The 27548-nt window shown below is 39.9% G+C and overlaps 1 protein-coding gene across 7 annotated transcripts in view; it reads right to left on the reverse strand.

Moving 5' to 3' along the window:
* AKAP6 (A-kinase anchoring protein 6) overlaps nucleotides 1–27548 on the reverse strand; it is a 455310-nt gene that overhangs the window by 246538 nt on the left and 181224 nt on the right. For all 7 annotated transcript variants that reach the window (XM_081049114.1, XM_081049110.1, XM_081049112.1 and 4 more), the window contains 2 exons: nucleotides 15901–16152; nucleotides 7068–8834 (listed from right to left, as the gene is read on the reverse strand). In XM_081049114.1, the coding sequence (XP_080905240.1) occupies nucleotides 7068–8834; nucleotides 15901–16152 (2019 nt within the window). The remainder of the gene's footprint in view (nucleotides 1–7067; nucleotides 8835–15900; nucleotides 16153–27548) is intronic.

Genomic DNA, 27548 nt, shown 5'->3' on the forward strand with positions numbered 1-27548 from the left:
CTTGGCTTTAGCCTTGAAACTGTGTCCCATCCTACAAGAAAGCCTGGGGTGAGATCTTTAAAACATGATAGCTAATCACACTGAGACAAAAGAAAAGTGAATTCAAAGACTTAAACCTAAGACATAAAACTTCTAGAAGAAAACACAGAGGAAAAGCTTTATGACTTCAGACATGGCAACGATTTCTTGGATATGACACCAAAAGCATGGGCAACAAAATCAAAAATAGACAAATGGGGCTACATCATTCTACTTAAACATGTCTGTGATTCAAAGGACCCAATAAACAGAGTGAAAAAGGAAACGTACAGAATGGGAGAAAATGTTTGTAAATCATATATATGATAAGGGGTTAATATCCACAATATATAAAGAACGCATACAACTCAACAACAAAAATTCAAATAACGCAATTATAAACGGGGCAAAGAATTTGAATAGACATTTCTCCAAAGGTGATATACAAAAGGCCAATAAGCGTATGAAAACATGTTCAACATCACTAATCATCAACAAAATGCAAATCAAAACCACAATGAGATACCACCTCACTCCCATTAGGATGGCTACTATCAAACACACACACACACACAAACCCCCAAAATAACAAATGTTGGCAAGGATATGGAGAAATTAGAACATTTGCATACTATTGTTGGGATTGTAAAATGGAACAACCACTATGGAAAACAGTACAGAGTTTTCTCAAAAAATTAAAAATGGAACTATCACATGATCCAGCAATTCCACCGCTGGATATACACCCAAAAGAATTGAAAATGAGGTCTCGAAGAAAAATTTGCACAGCCATATTCATTGCAGCAGTATTCACAATTGCCAAGAGGGAGATGCAAGCCAAATATCCACCCACAGATGAGTGCATAAGTAAAATGTGGTACATTCAAACAGTGGAATATTTTTCAGCCCTCAAAGAGGAAGGAAATCTTGTCATATGGTTAAACATGGATAAACCTTGAGGACATTATGCTAAGTGAAATAAGCCAGTGACAAAAAGACAAATACTATACGATTCTACTTATACGAGGCATCTAAAGTAGTCAAATGCATAGAAACAGAAAGTAGCATGGTTACCAGGGACTGGGGAAGAGAAGGAAAGGGCAGTTGTTGTTTCATGGGTATGGTTTCAGATTTGCGAGATGAAAAGTTCTGGAGATCTGTTTCACAATGATGTGAATATAGTTAACACTACTAAACTGTATGCTTAAAAATGGTTAAGATGGCAAATTTTATGTTACATGTTTTTTACAATAACAATGAAAAAAGGAAAAGAAAAGACAGCTCAGGACAACACAATATTACTTTAATGACTGCCACCATCAGTGTGGTATCACTGATGTGTCAACATACGGCCAAAATGAGGGTAAAAGACAGGATGGGTCCTGTCTGGATCATTTTACCTCTTGGAAAAAGAAATGCAGAAATCAATGCCAAGTTAATCCTAGGACCACGCCTCTTCTGCATTCATGTTCTGGTGTTACTGACTTTTTCCCAGCTCCACGTCTGGGCAGCAGCTGCCTTTGTACTCTTACCACAGGCTTGAATGTAATTTTATATACAGAGCAAGCAATTAGCTACCGTGTTTCCCCAAAAATAAGACCTAGCCAGACCATCAGCTCCAATGCGTCTTTTAGAGCAAATATTAATATAAGACCCGGTCTTATATCACTTATATAAGACCGGGTCTTATATTATAGTAAAATAAGACCGGGTCTTACATTAATTTTTGCTCCAAAAGACGCATTAGAGCTGATGGTCTGGCTAGGTCTTATTTTTGGGGAAACACGGTAAGTATTTGCTGCACTGAATCTGAAATAACTTACGTGCAAGGACATCCTTAGCTGGCTCCAAAGAAGTTTTTAAAATCGGGTTAGAGATATCCCTGAGATAAAATGCTAACAACAGCTGGGTCACTGAACTGTAGCTGAGATGCCTGAAGCTTGCACTTAAAGACATTTATATCTCTGGGAAGAAAAGGGATCAGCTATGTCATGCATCCATCAACTTGGTACCATTGAGTTCAACCTAACAGCGCCATGTCTTCCAGGATGAGTTTTGAGAACTTAGTGAGCAGGAAGCCCGGGATATGAGAAATGAAGCTGGCACTATATCTCAAAGGACAGATCTATTGAAACGCTTCACTGAGGTGGCACCACACGGCACTGTATCCTGTGAGCCGCCATTAGGAATCATCCAGCTGTTCATCTGGCATCAGTGACTATCCACCTCAGGGGCCAGCACATATTTTCTATAATGGACCAGGTAGTGAATATTTGGGGCTTTGCAAGCCATTGGTCTCTGTTACAACCACTCAACTCTGTCATTGCAGCACAAAGCAGTCATAGGTGATGAGCACAGCTATGTCCCAGTAAATGTTATTTTTAAAATTAGGCATTTAGGCCAGATTTGGTCCATGAGCTATACTTTGCCAATGCCCACTACTTGTATCACATACATCCAGATATCATGCTGGTAATTTTTCATCATTCTGTTTGATTCCATCTGCTCCAGATATGTCCTGCTCTCCTTTCCCTTCATTACTTTGATTCTATTAATAGTTTTTAATTTTTTAATTACAGTTGACATACAATATTATATTAGTTTCAGGTGTACAACATAGTCATTAGACAGTTATACAATTTATGAACTTCCCCGACTAGTCTAGTACCCACCTGACACGATACATAGTTATTACCATATTATTGACTAGATTCCCTGTGCTGTATTTTACATCCCCGTGACTGTTTTTAGCACTGGCAATTTGTACAGCTGAGCCCCGTTCCCTCTTTTACCCATCCTCCTAGCCCCATTTCATGTGGCTACCATAAGTTTGTTCTCTGTATCTATGAGTTTGTTTCTGTTGTGTTTGTTTGTTTTTTAGACTCCGTATGTAAGTGACATCATATGGTATCTGTCTTTCTCTATCTGACTTAATTCACTTAACATAATACCCTCTAGGTCTCTTCATGTTGTCACAAATGGCAAGCATTCATTCTCTTTCATGGCCGGGTAAAGTCACTGGAACCACTTTATCCATTCATGATTCAAGACATGCTTCCATATCTTGGCTATTGTAAATAATGTTGCAATGAACATGGGGTGCATATGTATTTTTGAATCAGTGTATTGGGGTTTTGCGGGAGTAAAAACCCAGAAGTGGAATTGCAGGGTCATATGGCAGTTCTATTTATTTTTTTGAATGTATCATAACAAATTAGTCTAGTTCAATGGCTTGATTCAGTTTTTCACTTTCAATTTTAGGTCTTGAGAAGCTCTCGTAGGAGGTATGCACTCAGACCCGAGATGCTGATTACTTAATCCACACAAAAGGTTCTGAGGAAATCAGCCACATTTGAGCAAAAGTCTCCTCGACATCCACAGGGAGACTGGGAAAGGGACCATCATTTAAGAACTCACAGAGTTAACGGAGGCATTTTTATTTGTGGAGAAGGATAGGTTGCAACTATTTTCCTGGGTTTTAAAAGACTGCTTAATAAATATGTTTGCATTTGCTTGCATATGTGTAAAGACCTTCTTAAAGAATCTAAGAACTAAAAACAACAACGATCACCTAGAAAGAAGTGGGAACACAAGATGAAGAATAAGGATGAGACAGAGTTTTTACTGGATATTTTTAAACATATACTTTTTAAACCATGTGAATACATTATCTACTCAAAGAAATTAATTTTCCTAACAAATAGGAAATATGCACTAAAACGAAACCTTTCACATTCACAAAACCAGCCTACTAAAGGAGACACACATATGAGGAGTGCAGAGTGGAAGGAGCCGAAAAGGCACCTAACACAGTCATCACTAACGTGTGACCCCAGGGACTCTCCCACAGCCCCAGAGCCCATCACTGTTAGTGGGCTTCTGTGTGCCTTCTGCCTTGTGGTCTGGGTGACCCAGAGAGAAGAGAGGGGAAAACCTAGGGTGTGATGAGAGAAGGAAACGCACCCCTGCTCATCTGGTAGAGGTGGAATCAGACGCAGGACGGATTCTTCAGTATTTTATAACTCTTAGTATCAAGCCAGAATCCATCTCATGGAGCTCCCCACGCCCCCTTTCTTGTCTCGGTGTGTGCCACATTTATATACTCTTTCCAGCCACCTCAAGCTCTCTTGCTACTGCCTTCAAATAGGGTTTCCAGGCGGGAATTCCCACCCGTTCTCAGGAATTTTTTTCACTTTCCCATTCCCGAATCCCGAGATATAAACTGTTTTCTGTTCTCCACGATGAATCGTTTCCACAAAGTGACAGCCGATACTACCAACCACCTGGGTTCAAGGAACTGATTTTCCCGATTTCCCGACCAACTTTTCTCGGGATTCGGAAATGGAAAAGAGAAGAAAATTCCCAAGAATGGGTAGGAATTCCTGCCCGGAAACCCTAGTGATAAATAGGAAAAATGTCTAAGAGATACGTTGTGAGTAGTACGTTTATTTTTTATTGTGGGTATTAAAATGTGCTGATTTTCCTGATTTCCTGACCAACTTTTCTCAGGCTTCGGGAAGAGAAAAGTGAAAAAAAATCCTGAAAACTGGTGGGAATTCCCGCCTGGAAACCCTACCTTCAAATAAGCTTTAATTTTTTAAAAGAAACTGTTATTTGACTTTACTTTCATCCATCGTCCTTTGTCTCATATACTGCTTTCACAACCCAATTCCTTGAGCTGTTAAGGAATGATTCTCTGTCACTCCTTACTCATCCATAGTATAACTTCTACCTCCACTTTTTCATTCAGTCCCTTTTTCTCTAAGGTCCTCATTGACTCTTTGAAACAAACCTAAAGGCTGGATTTCTCCTTTGTCCTTATTCTTCTGGATCTCCCTTTTGCAAAGAATGAATTTAATATCCATCTTGCTAAACATCTCTTCTCTCTTCATTTACTTAACACCGGAGAATGCTCTCTGCCCCTTCCTGCTCCCCACGGCTGGGCCTCTTCCCAATTCCTGCCTCATAACTGAGCTACAAATTGAAACGCATTTGTCACCCTTCTTGACTTCTCCATCCATCCTCATTCTCTCAGGGAATTTGTCTCTTCTCAAGACTTTAGTGGGAGGAGCAAAGGAGATGGGGCTTGAAGTCTGGCTCTATGACTTATTAGCTGTGCAGCTTTGGAAATTTCATCTCTCTGAACTCAGTTTCCTCTGCCCTAAAATCGAGATGCATTCATTCATTCATTTGTCTTGATTGAGCATCTACTATGTACCAGGTACTATTCTAGGTACATGAGATGCATTGGCAAACTAAACAGATAAATATCCCTGCCCTCATGGAGCTGCCATTCTAGCAGGGGAGACAAATAAAAAACAACAAACATACCCAATATGAGAATTATATAAAATGACAGACTATGCTGAGAGCTGTAAGGAAAAAAGGAAAATTAGATTACACCTTTTAAAAGGTGGTCAAGGTAGTCTTCCCTGAGAAGTTGTTATGAGCAAAGACTTAGGAGAGGTGAAGGAATTAAAAGTGAAGGCACGTTTTGGAGAGGACACAGGCAGAGGGGACTGATAAGATCCTATGGGGGTGGGGCATGCTCTGCTTGTTCCACGAGCAACAAGAGACCGGACAGTCACTTAGTAGCCACCTGGGTTACCGTCTCAGTTTCGGTGTCACAGGGCTTATGTTCAAGTCACCCTCATGTTACTTAACAATGGCCCCAAAGTGCCAGAGGAGTGATGTTGGCAATTCGGATACGCCAAAGAGAAGCCGTAAAGTGCTTCCTTTCAGTGAAAAGGTGAACGTTTTCAACATAATTCATAAAAGAGAAAAAAAAAGTCAGGTGCTCGGGTTGCTAAGCCCTACAGTACGAATGAATCTTCTATTCCTGAAATTATGAAGAAAGAAAAAAGAAATCCGTGCTGGTTTTGCTGTCCCACCTCAAACTGAAAAAATTAGGGCCACAATGCATGCAAAGTGCTTAATTAAGATGGAAAAGGCATTTAATTTGCGGGTGGAAGAGATGAACAGAAGACACATTCCGGGTGACGGCAGCGTGCGGCCCCAGAGAGCATCCAGCCTAGACGAAGTCTTCAGCAAGGGGTCCTTCAAAAGGAGTGACACCAGCCATTTACCACAAGTAAGGGATGATTACAGTCACATTATTTTGAGAGAGAGAGACCACATTCACATAATTTGTGTACAGTATACTCTTATAGTTGTTCTATTTTATTAGTTATTGCTGTTAGTCTCTTACTGTGTTTAATTTATACATTAAACTTTACCGTAGGTATGTATGTATAGGAAAAAGCATAGTATATGGGTTCGGTACTATCCGCAGTGTCATGTATCCTTTGGGGATGTTGGAAGGTATCCCCTGTGGATAAGGGGGGAGTACTATATACTTTTATCCAGTGTCTTACATCACATCTTATCTAACGGAGTTCAGTCCTGAGAACTTTGATGTCTGTTCTCAAAGTTTTCACCCCAACTAATAATTCATTCTAAAAGTACAGATTTACCCAAAATGTCAACTCCCCATCTCAGAGCCCATGGATGGTATAGAGTATAGGTAGCCTGGTTATTAGCCAGAGGTCTCAAAAAAGAGGAAGACTGAAGAAAAACAAAGATTCCCCTAATTAGAAACATCTATCTGGTCTATTTCCACAGGAAGTTAATTAACATCAGAGGTGTGAAGGCTATTCTGGGGTTAGAACAAAAAGCACTGAGGGTAACTGGAATGTTCCATTCACATATTCCTGAGGTACTGGTGTGTGCACAGCTCCTGTTCTACTTTATTTTGTATAAATAAAGCCAAGGAGCTCCACCACTTATCAGGAGCCATGTTAGGTTTGAGCAATGTCAACAGAGAATTCTATATCCCATAGGGGCACATAAGCAAATGCACTAACAAGGGCAGTTCGTCACCATACACACTGTGTCACAATACAGTGATTGTTGTGTTTTTTCTTTTCTTTCTTTGGAGAATCAGTTATGTTTACCAAAAATACCAACACATTTTATAATGGGGAAGAGGGGGATGGAACTTTTCCCAGCATTACTTCCAAAACTCATGCAAGGTAAGAAAATCAGCTTACCTCTATTTTGTCCCATATGGCTTCATAGTTGTCTTGATGTTGAATATCTTGCATCAATTTCTGAATTAAAGCAGATTTCGTGGTGGAATGGCTCTCATTTTTCTCAGAGGATGACGCTCTCTCTAACTTCAGGTCAATGTATTTTTTCACACCAGAGAGAGGCATACACAGCTCCTCGTCAGAAAGTATGTCACTCAGGGGCCCAGATTCAATGCTCTCCCCCAGCGAAGAGGCTATGTCACTGGATGAGCTTGGCGACACCCTGCCGAGCCTCGTATGCTTCTTCTTGACATGGTACGTTGGGTAGATCTCAGAATCTGAATTCATTTCAGACAGTTCCCAGTCATCAATATTCTGAATCATTTCTCCTCTGGGTTTCTGAGGCAGAAGCTTTGTTAAGTTTTCCAACTTCAAAGCTAGTATTTCTGTCTGCTTCAGATGAGAGGGCAGTGCCAGGTATTCATCGGAGCCGTACCAGGCCTCCACAACCTGACCATTTCTGGAGACGTGACTTGGAGAAGAGGAGTAACTTTTTTGGCTTTTGTGTTTTAAAAGAAGGGGTCTCGGGGACGTAATATTGTCTGAGCCAGCAGTGGATTCGCTGCTGCGAGTACAAGGTAGCGAACTGGATGTTTCTGACGGCACGGGTAATCGGGCGTCGCAACTTCTCTGTTTACACGGCTCAAGTGAGGATGTGGAAGCAGAATCTGTGTCTGGCCCCTCTACGGCCTTGGAAGTGCAGGGAAGAATTCCATTGGGCACTGCTGAGCTGCGCGTGTTTTCAGTCCGTTTGTCTGAACCAGTCCCCCGTTCAGGTGTTCGGCAGGGAGGCACCTCTTCTAGGGTCTTATGTGGCTTTTTAAGTCGAGGTTTCTCTTTATGGCAGTCGTTAAGCCTTCCCAGACTGGAGGAGATTTCTTTAATGTGACTTTTGACTGTGTTTTCAAGATTCCCAACCCCCATCTTGTGCAAACACTCATAGGACTGGCTGGCAGCGGAAGGGCTGCTGGGGTAGGAAGACTGTAACACCAGGCAAAGCTTGGATCTGTCAGGAGGCTCCACCAGTGAGGGAGTGCTTCTGCTCATCTCAGGCTTGAGATCCACCATCCGCTTCTTCCCATCAGCGCCTTTCAGATTATTCTTGAAAGTCTCCTCTTTAAGGAAAAGCCCTCTTTTGGGCAATGTGGGCTGTGTGGGAGAGTCCTCGTTATAATTAAAGCAATCTCGGATGGACCGCTTGGGGGTTGCATTTTCATAAGGAAGAGGCTGTTGGTTCTTGCCTCCAAGTTGGGAGGAGGAATTAGACTCTTGCTTCGCAGTCTCGGAAGAAGACTGAGCAGTAACTGGCAGAACTTCCACTGAAGATGACGTCCCCTGCATTAATTCTGGTTGCTCCTCGACTGTGCAAGCATTGTTTTCCTCACATCCACCTTTGTCATCTGCTGCAAGAGACATTTGAGAGGCCTCTTCACTAACTGCTTCACTGCAGTTGGAAGGGATGGGGTCAGCAGCCACCGTAAGTAACCCAACACTTCGGATAAGCTCAGGGAACTCCTTTTCCATCTCACTGTAGCTCCAAGAGTCAAAGGGCTTGGTTTTGACCTGGCTAGAGGTCATGTCACCCAGTCCACCGAGCAAATCCTCACTTGGACTGTAGTCAGACAGTTCGAAAGCAGTAATACCACAATCCAGAGACAAGTAATTTTGAGAGCATTTGATAGTTAACTGTCCTGAGTCGTCCACTTCTGTTAGAGAATCAAGCCGGCCCTGAAACAGACAACGGCAATGGTTTCAGTAAATGAAACATCAATTATACTCAACTGCCATTCAAACGAAATCTCAGTAGAAGCCACTATAAAGGTAAAAAACGCATCAGTCTCAGTTGCTTCTGGTTTGAGATACAGAATCGTATATTATTAATCAATTACCATAGGGCTTTATATAGTATCGTGTTCTTAAATATTTAAGGATTTTTCTTTAATCTGGAGAATAAAGCCTTTATAGGAATGTCAAGGTCAAGCCAAAAATATCTTCTTGCCTTAATGCTTTATCTTAAAATAGTATATTGTTCATTTAATAAGCATTTCTTAAGTGATGCCTTTAATAATAAAATCTCTGGGAACAAAGTAATTTAAGAGTAAACTCTCCATGAATGTCTCTTTTGCTTACTGCTATCACTCCTTCACCTATCACAGTGGCTAATTCATAGTAGGTGCTCAATAAATATTTTTAAACTGGAGTAATGAACTGTACTGAGTCTATCATGTTAAATACATATCCACAAATTACGGGAAGGTGAACTCCTGAATTTGTAGACGTAAAAACAGTTCAAAACCAGCTTCCTTTTGTCCCCATTCTTTTTAAAGGTTACACACAGGAAATCCTGGAGAAAATTCATGAGCATCAAAATTTTGTCATCTTAGCTCCCATTTACTCCCTATGCATGCATTTCTCTCCCCATCCCCTCACCCCCACTGCCCCCGGTTCCCATTGGTGTGTGTTAGACACCAAGTGCCCACCTCCCTTGTTATTTATAATTCCAGGTAGGCTCATTTGAACCTCTGCCATGCTAAAAAATAGTATTATAAGTATTTTTAATTTTCTGACCTTGAATTATGTGATTAAGGATTTTTGTCTCATTCCTAAGGCAGTTTCTGATATCACACATGTGGGGAGATTTTTGATTGGTGATTTGTTTGGGACAGAAGTGTCCCTGGAATCCTATTATGCTTGTCAGGCTTTAGGACAGCCTGGTGTAACCTAGCCTTCTAAGAGATAAAGGAAGGAAACTAAAACATTCCATTCCCAGACTTCTGTTCTCCTGGAGGAGGAAAGGGGTGACCAAACTGAAACTGGATTTCACAGAGCTGCTGGACCCTGTGTCCTTTCAACCAGGTTATTCTAAGATCCAGCCTCTCTAGGACCTTACATTAGATATTTCGTTCATTTGTCTGTTTTATTTTTAAAAGGTTATCTTCCTTTAGACCTTTACCTTGTCTTTGTCTCCTACTCCCTTCATTCTTACTCCAAACATCCAGATTAATAACAAGGATGAAAAGCCTCATTTCACAGTTCTAAGCCCCAGTTTCCTCATCTATAAATAGGGATGGTCGATTACTACTTTTTCATTTAATCCTCTCCAAAACTTTCTTCTGGGGTGGGGTCTGTACTATTGTCCCTGTGTTACATAAGCAGCACTTGAGCCAAAAGAAGGTGATTAACTAGCCAATGGCCTCTCAGATAAGAGCCAACCTAGGCTTAAACGGAGGCCATCTGACCCACAGTCAACACTCTGTCCTCTGCACTGTAGTTGTCTCTAATTCATTGCATATTATTTTAAACTGACATCCTTCCTCCTCCAGTTTTTTCTCCAATTGCCATCAGAGTAACCTTTGCAAATCTGTTACTATTAATTATCTGCTTAAAGTCCTTTATTAGCCTCCTGCTGCTAGGTTAAAAACCCAAACCCTCCCAAGGAAAAACATGAAGAGGCTTCTCTCAAGCTGCTCTCCATTCCCCTCCCTGGCTGTGAGTGTCCTCCTTTCAGTTTTTAAACACACTGTGTTCCTCCTGCCTCAGGGCCTTTATTTCCTCTATCAGGAAAGTTTCCCCCCTATAATACCTTTCACTACGGACTCTTGCCCCTCAAACCTCAGATCAAGTTTCACTTCTTCAAAGTTCCGAATCCCCACGTAAGTTACAACATTTTCTGATAAGCTACATTTCTTGTAAAACTATATTGTTTTTCCTTTAAGCATTTATCTCAATCTTTAAGTAAATATTATTGTAATTATTTGGCTAACTTGTTTCTCCCACTAGTTTTGCATGCACCCCAAGACTATAAATCACATAGCAAATGGGTGATTCACCAGGACACCTGCGACACTTTGCACAGTGAACTAAGCACTCAAAGACACATGTGTTGAATAAACAAATGAATGATGACATTTTAGAATGTAGCTCTATGCCTTCTTGTAAGTTCGTCTTCTGATTACGTAGTTTTAGTTGACTCCAATGATTAAAAGCCCCAAGCTTCAGAGTCAAATTCTAGTTCTAGCACCAACTAGCCACGTGACCATGACTCAGTAGTTTGAGGTCACTAAGCCCTATTTCTTTAATCTGTCAAAAGGAAATGATACGCCACACCATAGGCCTGTTCTGAGGCGTAAAGGAGATAATATATGTAAGACTCTGGTACATGGATAGGTGCTCAACGAATGTTCACGTATGATATTATTTGTACTATTCAAGGATATTTAGGGAGAAATTTTTATCAAAATGAGAGGTATCCCTATGCCAAATTATATTGTACAAGGTGAGACAACAATATTAACTGCCAAAGTGATCTAAATGGAATTGTGTGGCTTTCATGTTTCATACTTAGATGAGGCTTTCTAAATAATAATGTAAGAAGACAAAAATACCAAGGAATGAGCCAGCCAAATAACAGTCATACTTTATACAATTTTTAAGAGAGTAAAGGTGGAAATTCCAATTTAAAAGCAGGTTGTGGTTTTTTTAAAAAAACCTTTTTTTTTTTTAATTTGGTCATTTAGTCCTCAGAACTTACTCCTTTACAAAAACAGTATTATAAGTGATGGTTAAGTTCCAAAGCTGTCCCATAAGCTGTTACTTACATTACTAACTAGTTGAAATTTGCATGATTTTCTATCATATTTATCATAAAGGCACAGAACTACAGCTACCTGAGTGGTGTTAAAGAGGCATTAAGGAAAAGTGTTTCTAAAGTGGGTGGAAAAAAAGAAATTTGAGACTGGGGATACCCTCTTACTCAAAACTAACAGGCACTCAATGAATGATGTTAGCTGAATCTACAGCATGTGACATCTCAGATAAGGTATGGCTGCCTCCTCTTAAGTCTTCCCATGAAGAGCCCTTCCCTAGCCAGTCCTTTGTTTGGAAAAGAAAATATCATCCTCAAAAACACTTAATGCTCTAAAGGGAACTTTCTCCCATCCTGTTACCAACCAGGCCAAATAATTCTGTGCATACTGATTATTACTCCAGGGTAACTATTTTTAGTGCATACTGCATTTTTTGATATGAAAAAAAAAAATCCCATCCTGAAAAACAAAACAAAAAACAGCACATGGCATATCCATTTCATATCCGAAAGACCCAAGTGACAAGCATCTACCCAAATATTTTTTAAAAAACCCAGTTGGTTATTAAAAAGCATTCTTCAAAAGTATTTTTACAGATGTCACCATGCAGAGGCAACTTTTACAAAAGAAAGTTCTTCTCAGAGTGAATGAATAATGACTTTTATTTTTTAAAATATTGCTTGGTAATTTTAATATATTTAGTCCCATTGCTTTCTTCTGGACTGATGTCAGATAGTTTTCTAATGCATGTAAGTAATAAAGTCTCAGGTGGATAGGTTAGTTCTTCATCAATGTTTGCTACTGTGCTAATATTATTAATAGTTATCACTACCTGTGTGACTTTACCTCTCTCAACCTCAGTCCTGGTGTCTGTAAGATGGATACAATAAAATCCTCTGTAAAATAAGGATAACAGCACTTGCCCTGCCCATCTCCTAAAACTGTTTGAGGAGCTAACAAAATTTTGAAGGTGATTCCTAACATGTGTTATTCTTCTTTGAATGCCTAGTGCCTTCTACATAGTTAGAAAGCAATAAATATTTAGGAAAGGTAGAAAGAAAAGCAGGAAAGAAAGGAGGGAAGGAGGAAGAGAGAAAGGGAAGAAATAATTATTATTACAACAGAGATCAGTTAAGAGTTGGTTTTGTTTTATCTAATTATCCTAGATATATGTCCTTATTTACCTACAAAGCATTCACTTAGCCTCTCTTAAATTCATTTATAAACTTGAATTGTTTTTCATACCCCTTATCCTCCTAAATAAATAAAACAATAAATATACTACAGTATCTGAAATACTGTAAAAAATTTCAGCATTACATGTTTTTTACATAATGTCGAACTCTGCCCTAAAGTGTTTTTATTTGCTCAGTTGGTTTTGTTTTAGTAAGGTATTTGCCAATTTGCTTATAAGATATGGCCTTATATTTAAATAAAAGAATATTTAAATAAAAGAATAAAACCCATACATTTTGTTTTTGCAAAAACAGGAAGAGAGAGAAAACTTGCCACTTTCTCAACTTTCAAAGGTATTCTTTAAGGTGGCTCGGAAACTCAACTAACCTCCGAAAAGAGAAAAATGAACTCACCTTTATTGAAAGGACTTCTACTATTCTAGTTTATCAGCGTGTTTTATGCTATTCCCCTCGTCAGTCTACAAATCTTTCACAGCTGAATTTATCCTGATAAAGTCAAAGAACTTTATCTTAATTTCCTTCCTGTTTTCGAAAATTCCAGAAACAAATAAAACTAAGCAGTCTTGGAAATGTTCTCATGGAGTCCCAGTAGAAACACAGAAAAAAATAGATCAGGAATCCATAGCTTCAAGAAGGACGGTAATGGAAACAGAACTTCAATTCATAGAAAAATATCCACAAAGCAGATGGCTAAGATTCCACTCTCCCTTTACCCCTCATTCAACACATTGTTGCATCTTTATGACAAGACTAATAACTGACTTCAAACATGAAAACGCATGAAATTGCTTCCAGTCAAATCAGTAGATAATTGTTGAGCTCACCTAATGGATACGACTGCGAGAACTCTAACGGATACTACTTAATAAAAACTCCAACATAGCTATGAAAACAGTGGCCAGGACCAATAGTTTAGCTTCGGCGGCTTTTCATTATTTCTTGGGCTTCCACTTCATGAATGATACTAATTCAAATCAGTGTATGATGAACGTATTCCACCAAACAATGACAGCGATAACAATAAACCTTCTATATCCCCAGCTCTACAACAAAGAGTTGGTGATGAGTAAATGTTTATTGAATGAATGAATAAATATGTAAAAATCAACTGGTTTGACTCTGATTTCTAATGCCCCCTCTAGTAGCAGAAAGTGGACTGATCGGATGACTGGTCAATACTAGACTTCGGGCAGAGCCAGCAGAACACATAGGAAGAACCAAAAAAGAATGTACAGACTAGGGATGCCAGGTAGACCTCTAAAGAAAGATCTCTTCAGAGCTTAGACAAACCTTCTCTGTCTCTGATCTCCACATCATTATCATACACCTCATGGGTACTGGATTCAGAGTTAGCCAGTTTGGGGTTCCTTGTAGTCTCTCATAATTGCAAGAATTCCAACCAAGGACTCTCAAGGAATCCTACCTGGGAGGGACGGCATCGGGGGACTGACATTCATATTCATCTTATGATTAAACAAGGACCCTACCAAAGTCTGTATTACCTCCCTCACTGCCACAAACACAGGGAAAGCTAAATGCAAACAAAGACCATGACTTTATGTTAGAAGTGAGCCTAGTATATTTCGATTCCCATAACCTTCGAGGGCCTGCACGAAATTTGCCACAGCAAGAGCTTCATTGATATGAAAACAATAATCAACAAGTATTAAATCACTTATGAGAATAGGCACAGATTTGTGTTGTTAATAATGTTGGAACCACTGAAACATTAATACATTAATAAATTAATGAATTATGCAATGCTCAATGTAAGGTCTTTTAATCTTATATATTTATTTAAGTGACTTTCAAACTTGTATATATATTTTTTTCACAAAACCCACAGTGGGGCACTAAACTGGGTCTCAAGAGCTAAAGGACTATACTCATACACACACACTCTATGTATCTATATGTGGTATACATGCATGTATATATCTACCTACTTTATCTATGTACACACACACACACATGCACACATACATACACACAGCACCTGCTTAGCTAGTACAATACTTTGTTCCATAAATGTATGTCCGTTTTATTTGGGAATAGGAGAGTTCATTTGGATTTCAATTTACAGTGGTCATTCTTAAGCCATGTATCAAGAGCAGTGACAACAAATTCTTTAAACTGCACTTAGTATGGGTACCAAAATGTCAATATATTGGTGATGTAAAATTCTAAAATCTATTTGGCTCACTACATCCACACTGATTTTTCTAAAGCATAAATCGAACCCTGTCAATTCCCTGAACTCTTCTGCTTTCCTCAGAATAAAGTCCAGTTTTCTTACTACGGCTTTCTAACGTGGCTTTGCAGCTTCATGTCTGACCTCTGCTTACCTATTAGTTCAAATCCTACTTCCTGGTTCCTTGAACTTTTTGCTCCAGTCCTATCTGTAGCTTTTTGAACCTGTCATTTTCTGTCTTACCTCTGGACCTTTGAACATGCCATTTCCTCTGACTAGGATATTTTCTCCCTCCATTCAGCAGTCTCATCCTGCTTTTCCTTTAGGTGCAGGTTACACTCACTTCTTCTGGAAAGGCTTCCTGTCTAAACCAGGTGTCCCTTCTCTGTCCTCCAGTGACATCATAGACTTATCATAGTCTGGCCTCAATGTCTGTCCACTTGCCTACATCCCCCACTAGACTCTAAACTGCTTGAGGGCAAAGACCATTTTTTGATCAATATTATATTCTTAGCACCTAGTGCCTGGCACATAGTAAGTGCTCAATAAATATTTATAAATGAATCGGAGAACAGGGAGCCGGGTGAGTGCCAACCATGGGTGGTATCTGTGCAAACTATCAGGTATGAGTTAACACTAGTCTAACGCTTCATTCACATTACAAGTGCCCCAGCCTCTGGTCACTATACCTGGATTCAAAGCCCGGCTCACGACCTGCTTATGTACCTGCAAAGAATTCCTATCCCACCTCTATGAACTGAAAACATTCTCCAATGGTCACACTTGGCAATGCATTATTTGGCTTCAAAACAAATACCCACCTCCTTTGTCTCTTCGGAGAAAGCTTGCAGAATGTCCGTCTGCCGGGTGTAGTTGCCATTGGCGTCCTGCAGACCTTGCAGAATGCGCTCCCGCAGAACCAGCACCGAGACTCGGAGCTGGTGCCAGAGGAGCTGCACCGCGTGGATGTCCACAATCACGTTGACAGAGTAGGACAGCAGCTTCAGGGAGAATTCAGTCTCAAGGAGGGCATGGATTTGCTCAACATGATCGGAAATATCTTCGCAAATGTCCTGCAGTTAAAAAAAAAAAAGACAAAACCAAAAATATGACTACTATGCCTTATGCTAAGGAGGTGGCAGCAAAGAAAGGTCAATTTTACCTGGCACCAATCATCAGGGCCAACAGGTAAGGGAAGCACCTGTTAGTTTTGGTTCAGAAATACAGTTGAAGGCCGTATTCCTGGGCACTGGGCTTTTGGTGCACACAGGCAAGTTGATCGTTTTCTAAACCACAGCTATTCTCTTTGCTAGTGGTGAGCTCCACTGAGCATGCAATATTTCAGGACAGAAGCATCGTCCAGACACCTAGCGTAAAGAAAGATTGGCAGGCATGTGTGTTTCACAGGAACTCCAAGACACTCTCAATGAACCATGGGGTCTTCGATGGAAGGAACAATTGTCATATTCCTACAGGGACACAATTTAATCCTGAAATTTGTAATGGATATGTAAATTTCAGTCCACATGTTGTAAGCAGAATCACTCTTAGAAGGAAAGCCGGAGAAAACCGAAGGATGAAGAAAGACAAAATACAGTTTTCCTTTTTTTGTTTTGTTTTTAAGATCTGGACAAGTCAAATAGAAACATTACTAAATGAAAGTTTCAATCTCCCACACACATGCTATTAAGTAGGCAGATTTGGTATCTGATGTCCATTGTCCTTACAAGTTCCCAAATTGCCACTGAGCTGTCAGAAGCCAGCAATATGAAATGGGTAGTGTTTACTTGAGCAGTTCAAGGCCATTAAGCACCAAAATGATATAGATGTCAGCCAAAAGTACTCAGTTATGCATTTTTAGTGATTTTTTTGAAGTGGGGTTTCTATTTATGCTTTTTAGTAAGGTCAACATTTTTAAGAGAGCATTTGAGTTCTGAGTCTTATCATGAGTATCAAAACAGTCATTCTATGCTGGAAAATTACTTGCTTTTAAAGAAAAACTAAAACATAACTTGTATTTAATGACATGTAAAAATAGGCCAGAAAAAAATATCTATGGAAAAATGATGGAAAGTTCTGAATTTTAAATAATAATGATTGTACAACTCCAATAAATGCTCTGATATTAGTTCTTGAACCCCAAGAACCAACTGGTGATAGTGATACAGATTGGTGATAATAACTTGAAACAGATTAAAAGTTTAAACTAAATAGACTTTGGAGTCCTAACCAGGAAAAGTTCTTTGAAACGTGGCCCACTGAGCACATGCAGTCCAGAAAAGATTTGGGGCAAAGATAATATTACTCTATAAACCAGTACATGGGAACCAATCACACCAGATTAGCTAGTCTTCATTGGCCTTCAGCACAAAAAACAAGCGTCTGACTGCTACCATCAGGTGTCCCATACTGCCTGGGGTATCAGCTAATGCATGCTGGGATCAGCCACTTCATGTATCCCCCACACCTCTTACTCCTGAAACCTCAACCACTGCCCCAAAGCAAAGGCCCTGCATCTTGTGCCCTCTTAGGAAGCTCACTTCTACAGAGTACTGTGTTGCCTTGGGAAACTCCCTTCTTCCCACTGCTGACCACTTCTAAATTATCTGTACTTTCCCAGATAATTTCTCCATTCCATTGTAAAAACACCCCTTAAGGTTGTCACAGAAGAATTCTGTGAATAGTTACATTATCTTCCTCCTGATCTTACCCAAATCTGACTCTGCCCAAGGATCTGACTTTCCCTGTTGCCTTCCCAAGGGAGGTTGCTCATTACCTCAGCCCTGACCTGAGAGATTGGGGGGAGGGGGTAGGAAGAGGAGGGCCAGTAGGGGGCTGATGGGGGAAGGGCAGGTCTCAGTGCTTCTTTGCCTCTTTCTGATCATTACTCTTTTGCTCTCGTGCTAACTCCCTTCTTTCCTAGTAGGTTCCTACAGAAGGTTAGAGCTAGCCTTGGTACCATGATCTCGTGCTAACTCCCTTCTTTCCTAGTAGGTGCCTACAGAAGGTTAGAGCTAGCCTTGGTACCATGAATATGTCATGCCAAAGCACAAGCCATCTGCTCCTCTTACACATTTAGCTTCTTCATGATGGATGTAGGAATTTAGTCAGAGCCAGCTCATGGGCCAAGATCGCCTGTAATTAAAAGGCTCTGAGAGGTCTGGCTTGTTGGACGCCCTGTAGGCAGGAGATTAACAAGGTGAAGTGGAAGCATGTAGCAGGCAGCTGGACTAAAGCCCAACTGATGCACATTCAGCCGCCACTGGACCTGTGACTTGAGCAGACAGAACTGGAACCTGGACTCAGCTCACGTGGCTGAACTGATGAGTGTATAACAAATTTTCAACACTGCAGTACTACTTGGTAGAAAAGCAGTCGTTTCAGAAGAGGTTCACAAACTTTTAAGACTACAGAAATAAACCATCGCTTCAGGACTGGATATAGATATGGTCCCCTAAGGATCTATAAGCAAAAATAGTTTTCCCTATCTGCTTGCTTACTAAGAGTATTAACAGGACATAAACTCTTTCATTCCACAATTAGAGATTTTAAAACACAAAATACGGCAATGACTGGCTAAGCTGATATAGCGACGAAAATTCATAGTGAAGCGTAATCGCCTAACAAATGTTAATGTTTGATTTCATATTCTTTCCTGTTTTGATAGAGGTGAGGGAGTCGGTTGCCAGAAAACTGAGTATGGATAGTGGAGGAAAGTCCAGACAGGGATGAGGGTCTTGAAGATTGAATGACTGACTGCGTGGTGTGGCTGCAATCAAGAAACCCAGATGGCAGGACACTCTGCAGGCCTGATGCCCCAGGATCTTTAACAGATGACGTATATGAAGAAGAAAGGAACATAGATGAAATGTGTAGATTTAAAAAGACTTGAGAGACATGTCAAGTGAAAAACTGGGCAAAAGTAGGTTACAGGAACCAGGCCTGCTTACTTAGGTGATAAAACCATAAAGAGACACAAGAAAGTGATTGCTGTGTAATCGGAACAGTGGTCACCTTTGGGGGGATGGAGGGGAGACTGTGCTGGGGCGGGGGGGCATGGGGGCACTTCCGGGATGGCTGGCCAAGTTCAAATTTCTGAACGTTGGTGGATGTTTGTTACAAGGGTGTTTGCCTTATAATAATTTACTAAGATAGATATACATATAGTATGATCTTTTGGATCTGTTTCATTCTATAGCAAAAGTGTAAGAAGAGAACAGAAAAAAATTTAAAAAGCAAGCATGTTAGAGAAGCTCACACACCTGATTCTGCCCTAGAGGTTATCACAACACTGTCAGCAGTGGGTAAATAAAGTTGCGGAAAATTGTGTTCTGGGGCACAAAGAAGGTAAGTTCTATAAAGACATCGGTGTAATGTGGGTGGCGGGCTGCCTTTCAAGCTGCTGGGAGGTTTCGTTTTAGAGTTTTGCGCAGCAGACTTGTACGCAGCTCCCGTTTCAATGTCAGTCAGCCCAGACGGATGACCCCTCTCTGGCTCAGTGTTTTCCAACGTGTGGTGTCTTGAACACTGGCATTATGATCACTGCAGGCTTAAAAAAATGCAAATTCCTCGGTCCCATCTCTCTTCAAAATGAGCAGCCCCAGAATCTGCATGATTAAGAAGCACACTGGTGTAAGAACCATCGCTTGCTTCTCTGCTGATTTCTACCTGAAAGTACACATCTGAGGAAATTGCTATACAAACTGTTGAGAGTCAAGGTCGTAGCTGGGATTGTCACTAGTGAATGAATTTAGATTTGGGACCTTTATCTAGTTGAGTCACATAGAACACTGAATGGGAATGTGACCTAAGTAATATAGCTCATAACGTTTCCTTCACTGTGTAATAGCAATTGTCAAATTCCCTCTCTTGTTTGCGAGGGTTGCTTTTCTCTCTCAAATATGTCGAAGCCTTGGATTAGGAATTTAAAGTGATATCTCAACCAGTGAAGACTCTGAAACATTTAAAATAACACTTCCTAACCAAAGAATTTTCAAATCATGCAAAGCAGAACAGTCCAGATTTGCATATGGCCAGGCAAGACCAGACAGACCTTCAAATGGGTCCTTTCTCAGTTGAAGACAAAGGAGGCTTTGTGAGAGCAGAAGTGTGAAGGCTGCTAAGTCTGTGTTCAGCACCTTCATCCTCTTTTTTCTGCCATCTCCCTCACTCTCCCAAATCCAGGTGCTTTTTCAGCACCCCTCCTAATCAAAACAGGAATGAGTCGACTTCAATTCCTTTTGCTGACGGAGTGCTGAGAGTGTGGACACACTAGGAGAGGAAACAAAACTACTAGTACTTGCTTCTTAGGATTTCCCTTTGATCTGTGAAATACAATATTTTATCCCATTGAGTCCAGTTCTGTAAACATCATTTGAATACTGCCCCCATGCCTGGCGGTGTCCTAAAAGTGTGGCATTATAGATACAAAGATAAGTAAGATACATTGCCCGCTTCCAGAAAAGTACAGTCTAGTCAGGAAGATGGAGGGGTAATAGCTAATGATAACAGCAAAAGCATTTCCACATAAGTAATCTCTTTTCAGTTCTTACACTTTGAAAATGTTAGCGATTAAAAGGATAACCACTGTTTACAACCATAGAGTTCTTCAAACTTTGGGGAGACGTAATGTGATGATCCTAAAAAGTCTCAACAGCCCTCCCACCACACTCCATCACTGTCATGCTCAATATGAGAAAGAAGAAAGTAGGACCATTAGAGAAAGGAAGAAACGAGAGGGCAATCTACTTTTGGGGGAAATAGAAATACCTTGTCATAGAAACATCTATCAGTGTATCTTTGGGAGAAAGAACAGTTTTGATAGTCAACTGAAGATAACATTAATCATCTGCAATCGGAAATTTTTTATATGAAGTTCAAGTGGTTCATTTGTGAGGGTTTTTTTTTTCTTTTTAAATGAGTAACTATGGTGGTCCCTTGATCTGTATTTTAAATAATAAAGTACATGTATTCGGTAGGAATCTCTTCTTACCTTTTAAACACACACACATATGGATGGGTAAAGACACTTTTGTTTATCAATTTTTACAATTGCTAGTAAACTGAATGAGCAGTCATGATGACCTAGCATTTTGCAGTAAGACTAAAATATGTACACACGACACATCTTATATTTAGTTTTCTCTTGCTTACTGACTCTATAACATGAAAACTTTTCATTCTAAATGTGGTGGGTATGCTCTGCATAAGACAAGGGTTCAAGATTTATGAAACTCTGATAAGAAAAAGATGGAAATGGGAGTGAGAAGACCTATCCTGTTAGAGTAGGCTTTAATTCATTTTTGTTTTTTTAAAGAAAAACCATCTGAGTGTGTCCTGCACTTACACAAATGTAAGTCAAGAGTGTTTTGAGAGAAACAGTGAAGTTACTTTTAGGGGAAGAAAGAGAAACAGTATTGGGGTTGTAGAATGGAGAAACGCCTGTTGATTACGGTTTGTGCCTGTGGAGAGGCCGAGTGTAGCTATTGGGGGGGATTAGCTATGTTTTCTCATTTCAGGATTGCATTCAGGGAAGCAAGAAGCAGAGAGAAGTGAAAGGGGTTGCATTTGTGTGATTTCCTAAAACTGGGGTGCGGAGTATTGTTTCCATACCTGGGTGTGGAAGGAAGGGTGGGCTTCTTTCCAAAGGCACATGGAGCCCTGGAGATTGGTAGTTTGGGGCACTGTGGCAGAATGTTGATCCATGGACATTTCTAATGTCACTAGCAAACCTTCAAGATGTTTTGCAAAAAAGGGTTGAGGCTAGGCATGGTGGCCTTATGATGAGGCAGCAAATAGAACCTCCCAGGGACAATTTGCAGGAGCTGAGGGGGTCACATTTAGTGTTATTATAGTAAGCAATCACAGGAAGGGTATCCTCATTTCTGTCCTATGCTAGTGACAGCTGGACATACCGGTTAAATACATAGCAGTTATCTTAAAAACCTTGTATCTGTCAAGAAGAAATGATACAACTAAAAAATGTACAACGATCTTCCAAAAAAGAAAGAAAAAGAGAAGGCACCTCTCTCATATAAACATACAACTAAAATGAGAGAAGAATACCGAGCCATCCAGCCAGACTTTATTTGTAAACAGTCTCAGGTCACATTAGTGTTTGTGTCAGCTCCTTCGGTAACCATAGGCTATTCGTGTTTCAAGACAGACAGCAACAGCTGCCATTTTGAGACCACAAGGTATCTAGAAAGTTGAGTGAAGTGGGCAGTTGGCAACATAATGCAGTCAACGCATTTTATGCTGTGAGTAGTTCTGAATGCCACATGGGCTACTGTGTGTATGTGAATTAAACACAAAAATGGAGAGTATCACCTTCCCACATGAACACAGTCATATCTATGGGGGGAAAAATCTTCTGAAACTTTAAGATAGATTGTTAACAACTGTCATTTGCTTTAGTTCACTTTGAGATGGGCTCTAGATTAGCCTCATTTTCTTTTATACTTGTCAGAAAATCATGTGGAAACTATAGAATTTGGGCTGGTGATTGTAAGGCCATGATCTTAAGAGCTGTGCTACTTGTAATTTCCAAGACCCTGAAGGGGATGTGTGGTCCATAACCGATGTTTACATGCATTTTATGAAGAGACTGTAAATTGGTTTGCTTGCATTATTTTTAAAATGATTACACAGAAAAATTGACCCTTTTTTTGGGTGTACAGTTCTATAAATTTTAACCCATATGTAGATTTGTATAACTACCTCCACAATCAGGATACAGAATAGTTCCCTCACCCCAATATGGGGGCTAAAAAAAATTAATACTTTTCCTCCCACCTTCAAAATTCTTCTAGCTGGGTCAATTATCTACTTAACAGACAGATTAACAGGAGAAAATCAAAAGTTTTAATACGTGCACATAGGGAATTCACATAGGCATGAAAATTCCAAAGTCAGTGAGGCAACACTGGGTATATAAGACATTTTTGGACAAAGGAGAAGGGGAGGCGGGAAGGGCCCTGGATTTCAGAAGTGAGAATGAGTGAGTTACAGGTCGTTGAGGAAGAGGGGAACCCACATGGCAGGTAAATTCTTGCTGGGCACCTCAGAAACAGTGGGACACAGAGGGTATCTAGCTAATAGGCTTGTCATCTTCCTGACTACTGCTGGGGTGAAGATTCTTAAACCAAGGCTCCTTTCCTAAAGCAGGTTTTTTCAGTCTGAATCTCTTGGAAAGAGGGTGAGGTTCAAAGGTTTTTTCTGAGTCTTGTTTCTTAATATACAGCTTAAAATCAATATCCCCAAAAGCAGCTTCAGGGTAGCAAAATTTCAGTTCCCTTCACCAAAAAGCTCCCTGGTACTATCAATCCATAGTCATGCTCTCCCCACCCTCACTCCTTGGCAATCTCTTATTCATCATTACAGTTTTGCCTTTTGAGAATGTCATACATGGAAATGTACACTGTGTAACCTTTTGAGATTACGTAATGTATGGCTATACCATAGTTTACTTATCCATTTACTCACTGAAGGACTTTTCGGTTTTGGTGTTTATGAGTAGAGCTTCTTTTCGTTTTTGTGTATGCCTAAGCTTTCATTTCTCCAGGATAAATACCTAGGAGTGGAATTGCTGGGTCGTATGGTAAGTGTATGTCTAACTCCATAAAGAATTGCTAAACGGTTTTCCAGAGTGACTGTACCGTTTTGCACTCCCACCAGCAGAGTAGGAGAAGTCCAGTTGCTCTGGAACACCTCTGCACCTGGTGCCATCAGTAACTTTTCATTTTAGACATTCTAATAGGTGTATATGCAATGGTATCTTGTTGTGGTTTTAATTTGCATTTCCCTGATAGTGAATGAGGCTGAACGTTTTTCATGTGATTATCTGCCATCATTATGTTCACTTAGACTAGTCTGTTCAAGTCTTTGGCCTGATTTATAACTGGGCTGGTTGTTTTCTTGCTGTTAAGTTTTGAGAGTTCTTCATTCTGGACATAAATCCTTTGTTAGGTACGTGATTTGCAAATATGATTTCCTAGTCTTTAGCTTATTCTTCCTTTTCTAAAAATCTTTCACTGAGAAAAAGTTTTATATTTTAATGAAGTCAATTTTTTTTCTTTTTCTTTTACGAATTGTGTGTAATATCCCATGCCTAAGAAATTGGTGCCAAACTCCAGGTCCATAGTTATGGAGACCATGTGGACGCTGGCTACTCCCTGGAATGCTCTTTTTCTCTGCCTCATCCTCCCGGTTGTCTCCTTGAAGACCCAAACTTTACTTCTTTAGAAAAGCGTTTTTGCCCCTTTCCTCTTTGCCCCCATGGGCAGTTATTTCCTCTCCATCTGTGTACCCTCTGTGAACATTTATCTCCCTGACTATAATTTTTGTTTCCATGCCCCGGCCCACCAGTCAGGGAACTCCAGGGGGCATCCCTGGATTTATACACCTTTCTTTACCACAGCAGAAGTATTAGTACATAGTTGGTACGCAACACATTTGCCAAGGAGAGTAACGAATTTCTAAAGACATTATCCTTCTATCCTTAATAATTATGGGTTGGGCTGGGACAAGTTGAATATCTATAAAAATGTTACTGCTCGAAGGACATTTAAAAACTGTCCTCAATTAACAATTAGAAGTTTGTTAGTTTTTGAGACATCTCTTGATTTAGTCACCTAAATGAGCTTGCTGAAGAACATCTTTTCTCAGAAGATAAATAAATAAATAAGGGAACGAATGAAATCCATGGAGGATCATGGGAGATTTTAAGTAGCTACATCAATTAATACCAGTTGATGATACTGAAAAATAAAACTACATATTTTTATCAACTAAAATTATTTTTTGTTGTTCACTGCCGGTCTGTTAAAGCAAGATCCACATCATCAAAATTCTTGAGTGCCCACCTTACTGATAGCCACTAATTATTTAAGAGGTCCTAGGGAACCAGCCCTCTCATTGGGGAGAATATTCACATACCGGAATAAACAAATCCTCTGGGAATGAACCTACCTTCTGATGATGACAATAAAATCTTCGTAAATTGTATAAAATAGCATCCTATTGCCAAGTAATATTGTTCTTCAGAAGTTAGATGTATTAGCTTTCATTTGTCTGGAACAGGACAAGATAATGGGGCTAAGGCTCCAGGCAAGCTTCTGAAGGTTAACAGAGTTTGTCTTCGTATCCTTGGCTGCCTCTCTCTCGATCTGTCTTTCCTCTACCTCTGCATTCTCAGAGTCCCTCAGCTCTCTGTTCCTGGACATGGCTTGTAAGGGACGGGAGCTGCTGTAAGGGTAATAGTCTGAAACTGGGGTCCTAAGAAGTGAGAGAAGTCCAGACTGGTGGACTTCTATATCCATGGTTGCATTGTCTCAGGTGAGGCCTGTGTGGAAAGTGGGAATCAAGAGAGGAAATTTAAGGTCAGAGAAGAAAGGTCTGGCCAAGGGGCAGGAACTGATAGAAATATGGGCCACTATTAGGTGTGAGGGGGAAAGATGGCATTAATTTCAGACCAATATTATGAAAGGTAAGTTTCCAGGAATAACTTGCTTTATAGAAAATGGACTGGTGAGCCTAACCATCTCTCCCACTGATGCTGGAAAGGGTTGCATGACTATCAGCTCTAATGCATCTTTTGGAGCAGAAATTAATATAAGACCCAGTATTATATTATATTATATTATATTATATTATATTATATTATATTATATTATATTATATTATACCTAGTAAACTAAGACTGGGTCTTATTTTAATTTTTGCTCCAAAAGATACATTAGAGCTGACTGTCTGACTAGGTCTTATTTTCGGGGAAACACGGTACATTCAGAAGGTAACCAAACAGTTGGTTTACTTAATATCATTTTGTGTTCATAGATTTAAACATAATTAATGAGTTTTGATCTACCACAATTCTTAACCAAATGAAGCTCATCTTTGGCCAGTGGGATCCCCCTTCAATTTGACTTCAAGTTGACTATTCTAGTAGTCTCCGTTAGCTTCCTTGCTCATCATATATATTGTCAGACTTGACATCAGCCATTTTTCTAAGAAGCCTTGGTTTCCTTTAATGGCAAACATTTTTCCAAACTACCATCTGGGGAGTAGGGATGCTTATTACTACTGGGTTAGTCATTGTCTCTAGGGTTTTATAAGTAACAGAGCTAGTAAGTATACATATTTAAAAAATAAAACACCTTATGAATTCATAACTGATATTTCCAATTCAAACTCATAATTATAGCGTTTTAAACCTAACGTCTTCCATAAAACATCTGTATCTCCTTTCCTCTATACCAGAATCCTGGTTCTCAAGAACACAGGGGGTAATAGAATTCGAAGACCCCATAATTACTCATTGGTTTTATCTCACATCATAAATATGATACTTTCAGAATAATAATACTAACACTGTCCTAAAACTACTACTAATACTGTCCCTGATGCAAATGACTAGAACAGGAATTCATAAGCTACCTGGTCCAGGTGGTTTTTGTTACCACCGAAGAGAACAGGATTACCTTTGGTTTGTCTTTAATTGGTGTTTGAGACAATAGAACTTATACCCAATCGTATATTCATTACAGTTCATATTACACAGTTTAAACATTTGGGTGTCTGCAGGTTCATTTATCATCTGCGAAATCCTTCTAGAAGGAAAAAGAAAACTCAACAAAAATATGACTATGGACCTCAAGACCACTAGTTTTCCTCCAAGGAGGGAAAAGTCCTTTGGTTTTAGAAGGCAGGCCCTGAGAGTCTCCCTGCCGTAGCAGATCCTCCTAGTCTTTGCAGATTATCACAGAATATGCAAAAAAATAAAAATCAATGAAGGTGCCAATCAACAATATACCAAAGAAACTGGACCATGCACGTGAGTGCTAGGTGTGCCAGGTGAAAGCACTCTTCGTTTTTCTTTCCTGTGCAGCAACTACAGGGCATGGGATGATCCTTACTACTTATCAGTTTAGGACTATCCAATAGTGAAGATGTGTTTTCTCTTAAAGCAATGGACGGGATGATCTCTTCATGTATCGTCTCATATGGCAAAGTTGTACGATTTATGTATTTGCTTTGTTTGTTCAGTGGTCTTGTATGTCGTTTCTGTCTATTTCTGTGATGTCTGCCTGCCTTAGGAAATTCATACGTGGCAGGCACTGCATTTGTCTCTTTTGCTTTATAGAATATGGTACACATGCAAATAGATTTTTAACACATACTGAGGTTAATGATACCGAATTCATGAACCATGAAAATAGGAGGTTGAAGATTATCGCGAGAAAGAAATGAATGAATCACAAGCCACATCTAGATTAGTCTGCACCAGGCTGAGTGTCCCAGTCTGAGTTCTTGGCCCTGGTGTGTACTCGGTATCCGTGCCCCAGTAGATCATTGAACCGCAGTATCCTCATCTATAAAGACAGCGCTGGATGGATGATCCCAATCTTGAAGCGCTAAGAGTTTCTTTCATGTTTTTTTTTCCTCTTTTATACTGTGTTCCCTTCCCATA

The sequence above is a fragment of the Rhinolophus hipposideros genome (assembly GCF_964194185.1).
Source record: "Rhinolophus hipposideros genome assembly, chromosome: 5".
Classification (NCBI taxonomy): domain Eukaryota; kingdom Metazoa; phylum Chordata; class Mammalia; order Chiroptera; family Rhinolophidae; genus Rhinolophus; species Rhinolophus hipposideros.